The sequence below is a fragment of the Pteronotus mesoamericanus genome, unplaced genomic scaffold (genome assembly GCF_021234165.1).
Source record: "Pteronotus mesoamericanus isolate MK-2021 breed Mesoamerican mustached bat unplaced genomic scaffold, CSHL_Meso_final contig_105, whole genome shotgun sequence".
Taxonomy (NCBI): domain Eukaryota; kingdom Metazoa; phylum Chordata; class Mammalia; order Chiroptera; family Mormoopidae; genus Pteronotus; species Pteronotus mesoamericanus.
Genome location: NW_026555006.1, coordinates 942,783 through 955,843, shown reverse-complemented (window position 1 = coordinate 955,843; position 13,061 = coordinate 942,783). Strand labels below are relative to the sequence as shown.

At 39.0% G+C, this 13,061-nt stretch overlaps 1 protein-coding gene and 1 pseudogene across 1 annotated transcript in view; one reads left to right on the top strand and one right to left on the bottom strand.

Annotated features, from left to right (window-relative positions):
- Positions 1 to 13,061, bottom strand: part of LOC129069267 (selection and upkeep of intraepithelial T-cells protein 1-like) — a 59,449-nt gene that overhangs the window by 4,886 nt on the left and 41,502 nt on the right. Inside the window, exons 3-6 of the mRNA XM_054571904.1 lie at positions 12,419 to 12,496; positions 9,505 to 9,849; positions 6,939 to 7,220; positions 3,794 to 3,898 (exon numbers count right to left, since the gene is read on the bottom strand). Of these exons, the coding sequence (XP_054427879.1) occupies positions 3,794 to 3,898; positions 6,939 to 7,220; positions 9,505 to 9,849; positions 12,419 to 12,496 (810 nt within the window). The remainder of the gene's footprint in view (positions 1 to 3,793; positions 3,899 to 6,938; positions 7,221 to 9,504; positions 9,850 to 12,418; positions 12,497 to 13,061) is intronic.
- Positions 1,851 to 1,977, top strand: LOC129071434 (uncharacterized; annotated as a pseudogene).

Below are 13,061 nucleotides of genomic sequence, written 5' to 3'. Positions count from 1 at the left end.
AAATCTCTCAAACAAGCCAGCATCTGGCCTTGGCATGCTGCATACCTCTCACTAAGGGGCACTAGGCCGAGCATAAGCAACAGCTAGTCTGTGAACCTTTGGTTCACAGCATGGCCTCACATGGGAGGCCCAGCAGATAGTAGCCAGCTGCAGATCTCTTTGTAGCTCATGGAAGGTGGCTCTGGGAAGGGTACAGGCAGCAACTGTCCTTGGCTTCTATCTCCTGGGAGACCCCAGAACCAGCACATTTGGTGGACATCTTCAGACCATGTCAAAATACCACCCAACTACTTCCACTAGGGACACTCAAAGGGTAAACTCAGCAGGCACCAGAGACCTGCTGAAGTAAGTTTTCCTCTGTGGGGTTGGCCTCTGCACCTGTGATCCACCATGGTGGTCACAGCCAGTTCTTGCAACCAAATGGCCTGGGGGTAAATCTTTCCCATTGACATGCTTAGAGCAATCAAGGCTTAACTACAATAGGAGGGTTTACACAGTCCATGGCAGGGGCAAGTGCACTTGAAGTGACCAGCTGGACTTGGGTGATTGGGGAGGCTGTGCCACTGGACCCTACAAGACACTTGCTATATAAAGCCATTCTACCAAACTCAGGGGATGTAGCAGCTCTACCTAATACATAAAAACAAACAGAGGGAAGCAGCCAAAATGAGGAGGCAAAGTAATGTGTCCCAAATGAAAGATCGGAAAAGGAACAGAGACTAGAAATCTACTAGATGCAGAGTTCAGAACACTTGTTATAAGAATGCTGAAGGAACCCTAAGGGAAGAGTAGATGAACTTAGTGAGAACTTCAACAAAGAGATAGGAAACATAAAAATGGCTATTAGAAACAAAAAAAAAGATCCAGTCAGAAATGAATACACTAACTGAAATGAAGAATGCATGATGGAATCAACAATGGAGTAGATGAAGCAGAGGATCAAATCAGAGATTTAGAAGATAAGAAAGCAGGAAGTACTATCAGAACAGCTAGAAGAAAGAAGAATACAAAAAAATAATAGGGGCAAGGGATTGAAAACCTATGTGAAGAAATAATGACAGAAAACTTCCCTAACCTGGTGAAGGAAACAGACAAGTCCAGGAAGCACAGAAAGTCCCAAACAAGAAGAACCCAAAGAGGCCCACACTAAGACACATCATAATTAAAATGCAAAGGTTAAAAACAAAGAGAATCTTAAAAACAGAAAGAGAAAAAGCACTTAGTTACCTACAAGGGAGCTCCCATAAAACTGTAGCTGATTTCTCAACAGAAATTTTGCAGGCAGATGGAATTGGCCAGAAATAATCAAAATGATGAAAAACAAGGTTGTACAACTAAGATTACTCTATCCAACAAAGATATCATTTAGAACCAAAGGACAGATAAAGAGCTAAGAAAAAGCTAAAGGAGTTCATCACCACCAAACCAGTATTAGATACATAAAATGGTAAAGAGTCTTCTTTAAGAAGTTCAAAAATATGAATAATAAAATATCAGTAAATACATACCTATCAACAACTACTTTAAAAGCAAACGGATATGTTCCAGTCAAAAGACTTACAGAGATTGAATGGATAGCAAAAACGAGACCCTTACATATGCTGTCTACAAAAGACTAACTTCAGATAGAAAAATGCACACAGACTGAAAATAAAGGGATGGAAATGATATTTCATGAAAACAGAAACAAACAAATAAAAAAAAGCTGGAGTAGCAATACTTATCCAAGACAAAAATAGATCTAAAAAGCAAATAAACAAATAAGCAGAACAGAAATAGTATCATAGATACAGAGAACATTTTGATGGTTGCCAGATAGGAAGGGGGTTTAGGAGGTTAAAATGAAGGGGATCATTTCTCAGCTTTTTGGCCAAGGTCAAGTGTAGTATCTGTTCTTATCAGTTTAAAAGGTGAAGGGATTAAGAGATACAAACTGGTAGTTACAGAATAGTCCTGGAGATGTAAAGTACAGCATATGGAATATAGTTAATATTATAATAACTATGTTTGGTGTCAGATGGCTACTAAGTTTATTGGGGTGATCACTTAGTAAGTTATATAATGTCTAATAATTTAATTGTACAGCTGAAACTAATGTAATATTGTATGTCAACTGTAGTTGAAAAATAGAAAAACTTTTTAAAGTCAAAAAATAAAAGAAATAAAAATACTGTATGGTTTTTTGTTAAATCAAAAAATACCAGCAATTACCAACAAGAAATTTCCAAAAGGAAGAATTTCTCACATTACACTATAAATAAGGTCTATGAAGGCAAAGACTTTGGCTTCCTCTCCCATTACTATATTGTCAATATTTAGAACAGTGGCTAGTACCTAGGAGATGCTCAATATAAATTTGTTGAGTAAATGAATAAATAAGCCAAACTGCCTAATGAGTTAGTGACCTCCCCATTGCTGCACGAATGCAAGAGTGGTCTTGATACTTGTACAACAGGAAGAACATGATGGTTGGTGCAAAGTGTTAACCATTTGAAACATCTAGGTGCCCTGGCTGGTGTGGCTCAGTGGACTGAGTGCGGGCCTGTGAAGCAAAGGGTTGCCAGTTGGATTCCCAGTTAGGGCACATGCCTGGGTTGCAGGCCAGGTCCTCAGTAGGGGGCACTTGAGAGCCAACCACACATGGATGTTTCTCTCCCTTGCTTTCTCCCCCTCTTACCCTCTCTCTAAAAATAAATAAATAAAATCTTTAAAAAAAAAAATCTAGGTTCTAATCCTGGCTCTATATTTATAGGTTGTTTGAACTTGAACAATATACCTGAAAATTCTGATCTTTAATTTCTTCATCTGAAAAAAAATGATGGAAATAAGTAGAACGTACCACAAAGGATGATTTGGATAAGTTAGTAAGATATTTACTACAAACCATGTGTGACATCTGCTAGTACATTACAAGTATAATAATTCAAAGTTATAGAGGTCTTTATAAATTGGGTAGAGGGCTAAGTCAAATTTTCTGATCTTTTTTTGGCCTGATGTTTCCCAAATCACACATAAGTCTTATTTCCATGAGAGTTCTCAAAAGTTGCTTTGTCTTTTGAGTTGTATATATGTTACTACAGGGAGATTTGGGTTTTGTCCCTAAATCTCCCAGTCCCTCTCTTCCTCCATCCAGAAAAGTCAATGACAGCTCTTTTATTCCAGGAAATATTTTGTATGTCAAGTATTTGATGTCATAATCTGTCACTTCAGTTATTCATCTTGCATAGTCTGAAGTCCCTGAAGTCAGGTACTTAAGGAGTCATTTTCAAGGGTATCTGATACCTACTCTGCCCTCTGCTCTAAGTTTCCTGAAGTTGAAGCTTCACTTTCTACCTCTGATGGGAAAGAAAGAAAATAGATTAGTTTCATAGGAAGAACAGAAGAGAATTGAGAGGAGATTTGGGAGGACCAGTAGTCTGATTATTGGTTCATCTATTTTTCTCTTTCTCTTGTTATCAAAGTAAAATACTCTGGACAATTTGAGTGATAAGCCTAACTACCCATGGTTGCCTGTGAAAGAGGACAGAATTATTATTAAGATTCCAAGTGCTGGGAAATGAGCAATGATGGCTCTGAAAGGATCAGGAGATCTGGGTGGTGATAGGCACTATTGCAGCAGCAGTGCTTGAGCCCTGGAGAGCCACATAAGGAGGGAGGATGGCAGCTTAACCCGAGGCATAACTCAAAACATTGAGACCTTCTTTGGCAAATACAGCAGTGGGATACATTAAGATGCAAGTTTACACAGTTTTGTATAAACCTTCTCTAAGCATTTAATATATTAATGAAATACCTTTTGATCTGAAGTACAGAAGAACATGCATAATGAATAAATATATCAGGAGCCATGAATTTATGCATGTTATTGTCGACATATACTCCAATTTTATCAGGATATCTGAAAGAGAGAGCAGAAAATCTTGACGAGTAGGGCAGCAGGATCACAAGGCTCCAATGGGTATGGAATATCGCTGATCAGGTCTCCAGTTACGGCCCCCATTACACTGTACTGTGTACTCCAGGATCTGACAAGGGCTACTAGTCAATGAAGCTGGACTATGGGAAAGCTCAGGATTTGGGAGTTATTGGATGAGAACGGAAGAGGATTGAGAAGAGAAATAAGTTTCTACTTATTTTCTTACATTCCAAGGGACAAATGTGAGATGGGGAAAATTATAGGACATGGTCCGAGCACCGCAATATATGGAGGACTGGGGGAAGCCACGGGTTGTGGAACTGTATCAGATGTGCCCCTGGTAAGGTTTCAGGAAGTTTAAACAAAATGTAAGAGCTCTGAAACTCCATAAGTAAAACTGAGAAAGTCTTCTGACATCCAGTGTTAAATTCCCAGCAAGTTAAGACCAATGTGACAGAAAAATTCTCCCAGGAGTGAACACCCAATATCCTGATAAAAATATGCTTCTTAAAGAGTAACAAATTTCTGAGTGGTGGTAGAGTAAAAAACTCCTCAAACTCCTCAAAGTTCAGAAAATAGGGAAAGTGCACTATCAGCATTTGCTCTTTGGTTACTACCAATCACTGGTGACTTTGGTTTAAAAAGTGTTGCGTATGAGATATTGTAAAAAGAGATAAGCATTGTTTCTGAGGGACTAAAGAAGGTGAACTTGGAAACAGACAAGCAAACTACAGAATCATATAGGTAATGTCTCCATATATTGTAATTTTCAGGTGCAGAACAAAAAATAAATAATCTCAATGTAATAAATTTAAAAATGGTTTGAAGTTAAGCAGGCTGCCTTGGGGGTATGGCACCAAACTATTGGAATTTAAGGGACGCATGAATTTTTGGGTCAAGAAAAAATAACATGTAAAACTAACAGCTCCATTGTCAAGGCATCTCACTTACCCCTTACTTGGCTATCACCAGGACAAAATCTGCTTTTTCATTTTAAGAAAGACTTTTATTCAAATAAAAAATCACCAAGGAAAGGGCATGGGCTAAGGCTCTACATTTACACACCAGCTTCAACAACACTAATTATGTCAGCCAGTCCAAAATCCGTCAATGACTCAGACTAGAAATGCAGGATTGAGAGGGAAACCAAAAGTAAGCCTCCCGTGAAGTTAAACAGAGGATCAAAATTGTGAGTTGACTCATGGAGTTAATTTTGGATTACAAGGAGCCCTGAGCACCTCTTGTCCTTTCCATCCACCTTAATTTCCCTCGGGACTGCACCTAGTCTCAGGCTGAAGCACAAAGAGCACATTTTACAGTATTTGCCTCTGACATCTCTGATCACAACCACCTTTCGCCAGAGAAAAATGAAGTGAGGTTTTGATGACTAGGAGAAAAGGGTTTCTAAGAGTTATTTATTAACTTTCTAATTATTCTTCCATGGCTATGAGAAGAAAGAACATTCTGTAATTCCCTGATACTCAGCTTCTGTGAACTGGACCTAGTTAAAGTTACCTTCTTTTGCTCAGGAATCCTCTTAACAATAAGGCTAAATTTCATCTGAGATCACATCCAAAGACCTTCTGAGAGACATTGATGATGGCTCTCAGGAAATGCCCCTTCCTTTTTCTTTTCAACAATAGTTCTCCTTGAGAAATAAAACTAAAATTATTCCCTGTCCCTATGTTAAGCAATACTGGGCCCAATCAACTTTCTGTTCTTGCGGTAAACAATTTTGGGTCTAGACACACTTTCCTGCCCCTATACTAAACAACTGAAAGTGAACAGCAATAACTTGGCTACTGGTTCAAGGAGATACTTGTTTCTGGGAAATAAGACTATGAGCCAACTAAAATAACTTATTCAATAAAATGAATGACGGGCTCATCAAGACTCACTTCAATATCTTCACCTTACTGTGCTCACCAATCCAAAGCTATTCTCTTATAAGCTGAAAATTCTAACTAGTTTTTCACCTTGAAAAACCTATTTTAATATCACCCCATAGAGGCTCTAAAACTATAACTATCTTCTCCTAATTACCCATTTTATAATGCTATTAATACTCTGTTAAGATAATGTTCTCTCAAACTGCATTAGGTCTAACAAACTTAGTTTTGCTTCATCAACAAGTTTTCCAAATCTTTAAGAAGATTGATGGTCAACAATCCATGTGAACCTGGGTGTCTGAGTTACCCCAAAGAGTACAGCCACATGAACTATGCGTTTTTATTGTGTTTGAACTGGTGATGGGGGAAGTCTCTTAGTAGAACAATTGAGCTGTTGTCCTACTTGAAATGGACCCTTTCATTCCTCCTACCTCTTGTCCTTTCCATCCACCTTAATTTCCCTCGGGACTGCACCTAGTCTCAGGCTGAAGCACAAAGAGCACAATTTTACAGTATTTGCGTCTGACGTCTCTGATCACAACCACCTTTCACCAGAGAAAAATAGCCTTGGATAATGGGCAGGGAACTCAGATCTAATCCTGGATATATCACTTATTGGTTGCCAAATCTTTATAACTGGCTTCTTTATCTGTCTATTTCTTCACAAAGTAATAATAAAGTCCACTTGTGACATCCATAATTTTTAAACCAATCTTAATTCTGATTATTGCTTTATATCATTTTACTTGCACTATTTTATTTCAAATTCAAATGAAACATTTCCAAATGAGAAAAATCAGTGGTCTAGAAGGTTAAGTGATGTCCAAGTTCACAAAGCTAGAAATAGTGGATCTAGTACTCAAATGATACAAAAAGCTTTTGAAGCCTTGAGATGCTGAACAGAATAAAAGCTTTTTTTCTAATTATTGTGATAACTTCCATTCTTAAACACAGCCCCCTCAGCATCTAGTGCTTTCCTTGTTCCCAGACACTTAAAGTTTAAATTTCACATGTCTATAACAGTTCACCATCTACAAAGCAATTTCACATTTATTTTCACTTAATTTTATCCTTAGTCTGCCACACTAATGAAGACCATTCTTCCTTGATAGAACTAAGTCACAAGCACTCACCTGGTAGGACAATACCTGCCCTTTTCTCTTGTTGAGTAACTGGGTTAAGCAAGCAGCAAGTGACAGGGCCATGGGTGCTGGTTTCGAGAAGAACACTCATCTTAAGGTGCAATAATCCATTTCCATCCTCAGAGAAGACTTTTGACGAGGCTGGAATTACATTCCCTCTGCTGTCTCTCCATTCCATGCGGGGTTGTGGGAACCACCCTCCTGAGTTACACTCCACCACGAGCCCTTTTGTGTCAGGAATCTCAACATTAATCTGTATATCCACTCCTACAGCTGGAGGAGGAGAGAGAAATGACATCAATTATTGGTGCAGACTCAAGAATTAAGACGTAAGTGTACCTTCTCATTCTCTGTGGTCAATAAAGTGTGCCGTAAGTTTAATAGTGATGACCACAATTAGGGCAGGGATAATACTCCAATCTAACCCAAGTTAACAGGACATCAAAAATATTAAGCATAGAAAAAATGAATGATAAATTAGACTTTATGGGAGTTAGTAATTTCTCTTCATCAAAAGACATGTAGAAAGCAAAAAAACAAGTTACAGAGCAAAAGACATTCACAATATATCCAAGAAAGGAATTGAATCCAAAATATATTTTTTTAAATATTAGAAATCAGTAAGACAGCCCTTGCTGGTGTGGCTCAGTGGACTGAGTGCCAGCCTGCAAACCAGTCACAGGTGCGAGTCCCAGTCAGGGCACATGACTAGGTTGCCGGCCATATGCCCTGGGGCACGCAAGAGGCAACCACACTTTTATGATTCTCTCCCTCTCTTTCTTCTTCCCTTCCCCTCTCTCTAAAAATAAATAAAATAAATAAATAAAGTCTTTTAAAAAAGAAATCAGTAAGACAGAAAACACTGGTTTTTAAAATGGGCAAAAAAAGTTGGAGAGGTATTTGATTTAGTATATCTACATATCCAAATGACCAACAAGTATATGCAGAAATGCTCAATATCAGCAACTATCAGGGAAATGATAGTATTAATTAGTACTAATGTCTACCAGAAAGTATGTTCAAGAATATTCATGGCAGCATTATTCATAATAGCCCTAAACTGAAAGTAACTGAAATGACCAGGCACAGCACAGAATAGTACAAAAATTGCACAAGAACAAGCTTTTGCTATTCACAATAACATAAATGAGTAGTGATGAGCAATTTTATATTTAAATGTATAATCTCACTTATATCATGTTCCAGAAGAAGCAAAACTAATCTATTGTGATAGAAGTTAGAGCAATGGTTACCTCAGGAGGAGGAGAGTGGTATTGACTAGGAAAGGGGAAGATGCACCCTTCTGGGTGCTGGAAATAATCAATGTCTTGATCTGAAGGGTGAGTTAAAGGGGGTCCCCGTGTATTAAAATTCACTGAGCTGTACATTTAACATTTGCACACTCTACTAATTGTAAAGTATACTTCAATTAAAAAAAAGTTTTAATCAAAATTAAAATCAAATTCCACTGTGTGTCCCCATCTACATTAGTTATTTTGACATTTGTATCATCTCTTTTTGAGCATGGAACCTGAATCACATTATTTTGGGGAGTAGATAACTATACAAATAATAAATAAACACAATTTTAAAAATAGAAATAATGTTTAGAGTTTTTGGCTGCCAGTAATGGTGACGAGATAATTTGACCCCATCTACCCACTGAAGACAACCCAAGTGTGGATGAAATACAAATAAGTATCTCCTAAAATTCGCTCAAAGTTCTAACAAGATAAAAAACAATTACAGGACCTGAAAAGGGACAGGATTGGGATTCAGGGAGGCCTTAGCCATTTCTGCCTCTGCACATTTGCCTGTAAGGGAGGACAGCTAATGATCCTGAGTTTCTTTAATAGAATTTCTTCAAGAAAAAGGATTGGAACCCAGACGCTTAAAAGGGTAAGATCCTGATCCATTAACCCCACTGCATGTCTAATTTGTTTTATGAATTCAGTAAAGCCAAATTAAAAGCCTAAAGACGTGTGTGTTTGTGACTTAGCAAACTGTTAAAATTTTCAAATTTTAAAAGTTAAAATTTTCATATAGATATACACTTGCATATGTGTGAAATTACACGTGTAGTAATTTACTTAAATTATTAATTAGAACACTGCATAGTTTGCACATCAAAAACTTGAAAGCAATCTGCATAATCTTTTTGTTTTTTTTGAGAGAGAGGGAGAAAGAAACACCGATGTGAGAGAGAAAAACATTGACTGGTTGTCTCCCATATGACCCCTGATGGGAGATTGAACCCGAAATCTAGGCATGTTCCTTGACCCGGGATCAAATGTGCGACATTTGATGCATGGAACAAGGCTCCAATTAACTGAGCCACCCTGCCAAAGCCCTGTATATTCTTTAATAACTACATATTAAACACATATTTTTTCTACATATTTTTTCTATAAATTATATTATTTCATTATATTTAATATTATACTTTTTTTTATATGCCAGGAGATCTTTTCCTCATTGCCCAGAATTCATGAATTCTGGACCCTGAGTTTAGAATAGCACTAACAAGGAAACCTGGAGATGACTCCTCTGTCCTTACCTGCTACCTTCAGATCCACAGTGGCCTCTTCAGTGGTATCATCATCTTTAAAGAAACAGTGGTACTGCCCTGCATCAAAAACACTGACGTTGTGGATTCTGAGGGTCATTTTACCCTCTCCGAGGGCATCCTTCAGGATCATTGTGTGATTCATATAATTCTGAATGCTTTTTCCAGAGAGTTCTTCCCCTTTCTTGTAAACGGAAATCGGTTGGTAGTGATCCCGATACCAGCCCACCTGCATGTGTTCTGCACTCTGTCGGGGGGAGAGCTGGCAGCTGAGCTCAGCATGTGTGCCTAGCATGACCACCTGGTGTCTCCTGGGGCTACTCACAGTGAATTGCTCTGTGGATAAAGTCAGAGACCAAGGTTTTAGTCTGAAGGTCACAGAAGAATGCTTTACTTATCTCCTTCTGCTCTAGACACGTTGGCCTTCTTTTTGGTTCTTGATGCCAAGTCCTTTCTGACTCAGAACTTTATTCTCAGAGGTATCTTTACTCTGAGAACATTATTCCAGTCTGTCTCATTACCTCTCAAGTCCCAGATTAAATGGGAGGATTTGTAATCTATTTGTTATGACCACCCATTCAACATTTCCCTTAATTATACCTAGGCATGTCTTCATAGCACATACAACTAACTACCTGATATTTTTTATTTCTGTCTTTATTTTCTCTCATGGTTCACTGATATACAAGTCATGCAGCTGCAGAGTTTTGTCTTATTCCCTTTTTAATTTCTCTTTATTATTCCCAGTGCATAAAACATTACCTGTACATATTAGGCACTTTAAATATATTTAGTAAAGGGATAGAAGATACTCTGATTGTCTAGAGATGGGATATGGACCACTATTGTTGAACAACATACTTTACTTATCCAATCCACTAGCTGCTTTTTTCAGCATCCATTTTTGGTAGATTAAAGATGGCCACAAATTTTTTGATGTTTCTTCCATGAAGAGAAAGGGTCTATGTCTTCTTCTCCAGAAAGTGTGTTCTAAGAGTGCTTTGCAAGTAGAATACAGAAAAAGAAAACACACAATAATTTCTGAGCCCAGAAATTATTAGGAAATGAGCAACTCTCATTCTTTGTTGTTGTTGTTGTTGTTTTGTAACACTCATTCTGGAAGCCGTGAGCTGCCAAAATGAAGTCTGACTATCCTGAATCTACCACGGCAGAAAGGCCACATGTTGACATGCCATTTGACAAGCTGATCCCAGCCTTCCAGCCTACCGGATGCCAGATATGAATGAAACCACCTTGGGCCCCTCAGAGCATCCTACCCACCAGGTGAATACACCAAGTGATCTTAGTCTATATCACATGGAACAGAAGAATGCCCTGGCCAGAATTCCTGACCCACAAACTACGAGATATAGTAAAACTGTTGTTTTAAATTACTCCTTTTGGGAATAACTTGTTATGAAGTTATAGGTGACTGAGGAGGAGGATGGACTCTGTCCTGCACAGCATGCTCCGGGTCATCACGGATAGTGAAATAAAATAAGTCATCCCAGACACTTTTCTCTAGGTCTGTCAGGGAAAGGGGTGGCACTTCCCTCTAGTGGAGAAGGCCCCAAGCCCTTCTCTTGAAGTGACGTTTATTGAGAACCATTTGTGCAGGGATATGGATGTAAAGCTCATCAATCATTGTCAAAAGGCTATGTTTACAGAACACAAATAGAGATCATAGATAACAATTGAGGGAACATAAGAGATTTGCCTCAGGTCAGGGTCTGGTAGACACTGTGGCACTCATTCAACCCTGAAACCTGGGAAACTGATCACATTCAATGCTCAACCCCAAACATCAGTACTCATTAACTCGAGGGAATTCTTAGCAAAGTAAATTTCATAAGATTTCATGCATTCTTTTTCCAGGCCTAATTTCCCCTAGGAACTGCCTGATCCAGTTTAGAGCTGTACCTGCCTTTAGTATTGTTTCAAGCCTGAGCCAGGTGGGTGGGGTAGAGCCACCAAGAGCTAAGGAGAATTCTTTCAGATAGAATGAGGACCCCGGCCATATCAAGGCTGAAGGGTGAGGGTCTTTTTCCCCTTTTCTCTGTGTGCCCCAGTCTTTCCCTGATGGCCCCTATGGGACTTGGCCTGTCTTAGGTTGCCCCTGCCATTAAGGGGTCTTACCCGTCATTGACTCATCAGCCATCCTTCAGGGCCAAGCAGAGTGGTGATATGAGGGAGGCAGGGGCTATGCCCCTGCCATGGGGACAGGTTTTGTGTCCTCAATGACCTATTTTCCCAAGGCCTCCTTCCTCAGCTCCAGCTTTGGAGACCTCTTGTTTGTCAGCATGGCTACAGTCCCTGACTCCAGGAGGGATGGTTCCCAACAGGTGACTATCACACTGCTCCTTCCATACTCTAAATTTTTGCTCCTTTCAACTATGCCAGATTCATTCCTGTCTCTGCTGACGATGTTTATCCCTCCCACTGTAAGGAACCTGAATCATCACATTCAAAGCCCATTGCACAAAGAAAAACTTGTGGACAGATCCAGATCACACCAACTTCTTTATCTGAGGTCCTATTAAACTTATAATTCTAAACTAAATTTATAGTCACATAAATGATTATGGTTGGTTCTTAAATATAAGGGATATATTCATTTTAACTTTTGCCTCCCAGGGGAGATAGTAGGCATTTATCTGTCTCTTCTCCAAGGCACATCCATGCAGCTCTGTGGCATGGGGTTGGGGCTGAGAAAGACAGTCACTGAAATGGCATTTCTTAATCATAAGTTGTTTTGAGACTCATTTCTACCCTCAAAACTTTAACAAAAAGGGTGAATCTGAGCAATATCAATGAGAAAACTTCCTCCTTTCCTTCAGCATCATTTACCTCCATTGTCTTTCTTTATAGATGTGATACACCATGAAAAAGAAATAAGTGTCCGTACCTGAGGTGAGCACCATCTGTAAGAGCAGAATGCTCACAAAGTATCCAAATGCACAGGAAAATGAATGCTCCATCACAGCTGGAAAATGAAATAGCAATTGTGGGATCAGGCAGCAAGAATCATGGTAACACACATACACACAGATAATTTTGAAATCCTGGCTTTCAAGAGAATTACCTGTGATATGCAATCAAATAAGTTAGTCATACCACGAATGTCAAACACATTGAGATGATCTCTTTTTCTCTTTCCTTCCTGTGCTCTTACTATGGCTCTTTGTTTTAGGCCAGAGCACAAAAGTATACAGAACCCTGCTATGCACATCCCCACATTCACTTGGTCCCTACTGCCTTTTGGCCTGGGCCACTTGCTCAATGGAGAGCCCTGGCTACTGTCTTTGATATTGCTTCATTTTCTAAATGGAGTATTTGGGTGCCTTCTTCTGTGGGGGACAGGCCAGCTTTAGCAAAACATTGATAAACTCACTGTTATGGGCACGGTCTGACCAGCCTGAATCCATGGAATGTGTAGCCTACTTCCACATTCAAAGGAAATGTCCCATTAAGAGAAGTAGGATCTAGATTCCTCAGTAGCTGCCCAAAAGGCCTAAGTAAAACACTCATATATGAAGAAATGTTAACAG